Source organism: Arachis ipaensis, chromosome B07 (assembly GCF_000816755.2).
Source record: "Arachis ipaensis cultivar K30076 chromosome B07, Araip1.1, whole genome shotgun sequence".
Lineage (NCBI taxonomy): Eukaryota > Viridiplantae > Streptophyta > Magnoliopsida > Fabales > Fabaceae > Arachis > Arachis ipaensis.
This window is the reverse complement of record NC_029791.2, coordinates 23,398,534-23,399,233: the sequence shown is the minus strand read 5'-3', so window position 1 is coordinate 23,399,233 and position 700 is coordinate 23,398,534. Positions and strand designations below refer to the sequence as shown.

The 700-nt window shown below is 39.4% G+C and overlaps 1 protein-coding gene across 1 annotated transcript in view; it reads left to right on the top strand.

Moving 5' to 3' along the window:
• Nucleotides 163–700, top strand: part of LOC107609538 (UDP-glycosyltransferase 87A1) — a gene marked incomplete in the record, with an annotated part of 2,837 nt that continues 2,299 nt past the window's right edge. The window contains 1 exon segment of the mRNA XM_016311539.2: nucleotides 163–700. Coding sequence (XP_016167025.1) covers nucleotides 465–700 — 236 coding nt within the window.

Here is a 700-nt window from a genome sequence, read left to right as displayed (position 1 = left end):
GTTTTTTATTAATTTTTTTATTTTATTTTTTTAATAAAAATAAAATAAAAAATCAAACCAAAAAAAATAAAAATTACTGCAATAATTACTCGAAAAAAAATAAAAAAATACAGCAGCACAACATCAATAAAAGAACAATGCTGAAGAAGAACGGGAAGAAAAAAAAAAGTGCGTGAAATACTGAAATAAAAAGCGAAAAAGAAAAATGTATGATTCACACGAACATGAATATTGTTGTTTGAGTTCGGTCAACTTGGACTTGGTTTTGACAAAATCAGTTCGATGTATAGCCGGACCATAATTGTTTCTTCTAAATGGAAGTAAAGTAATCTCCCAACTCAGATTAAAATATAAACCAAACAGATCAATCATTCATTAAACCATCTTTGAACCAAACTATGCTGCACTCTTTACTGGCTACACAAATAACACGCTCACTTACCTACTTCTCTGGTTAACCGGCGATGCACACCTCCGGAGCCGGTGGTGATGGCCGAACGAACACGTGCCACGTGGTGGCGATGCCGTTTCCGGGAAGGGGCCACATCAATCCCATGATGAACCTCTGCAAAACCCTAGCATCACGACAACCGAAAAGCATCCTCATCACCTTCGTCGTCACTGAAGAGTGGCTCGGATACATCGCCAGCGAGCCCAAGCCCGACTCGGTTCGCTTCGCCACCATACCCAACGTGGTGCC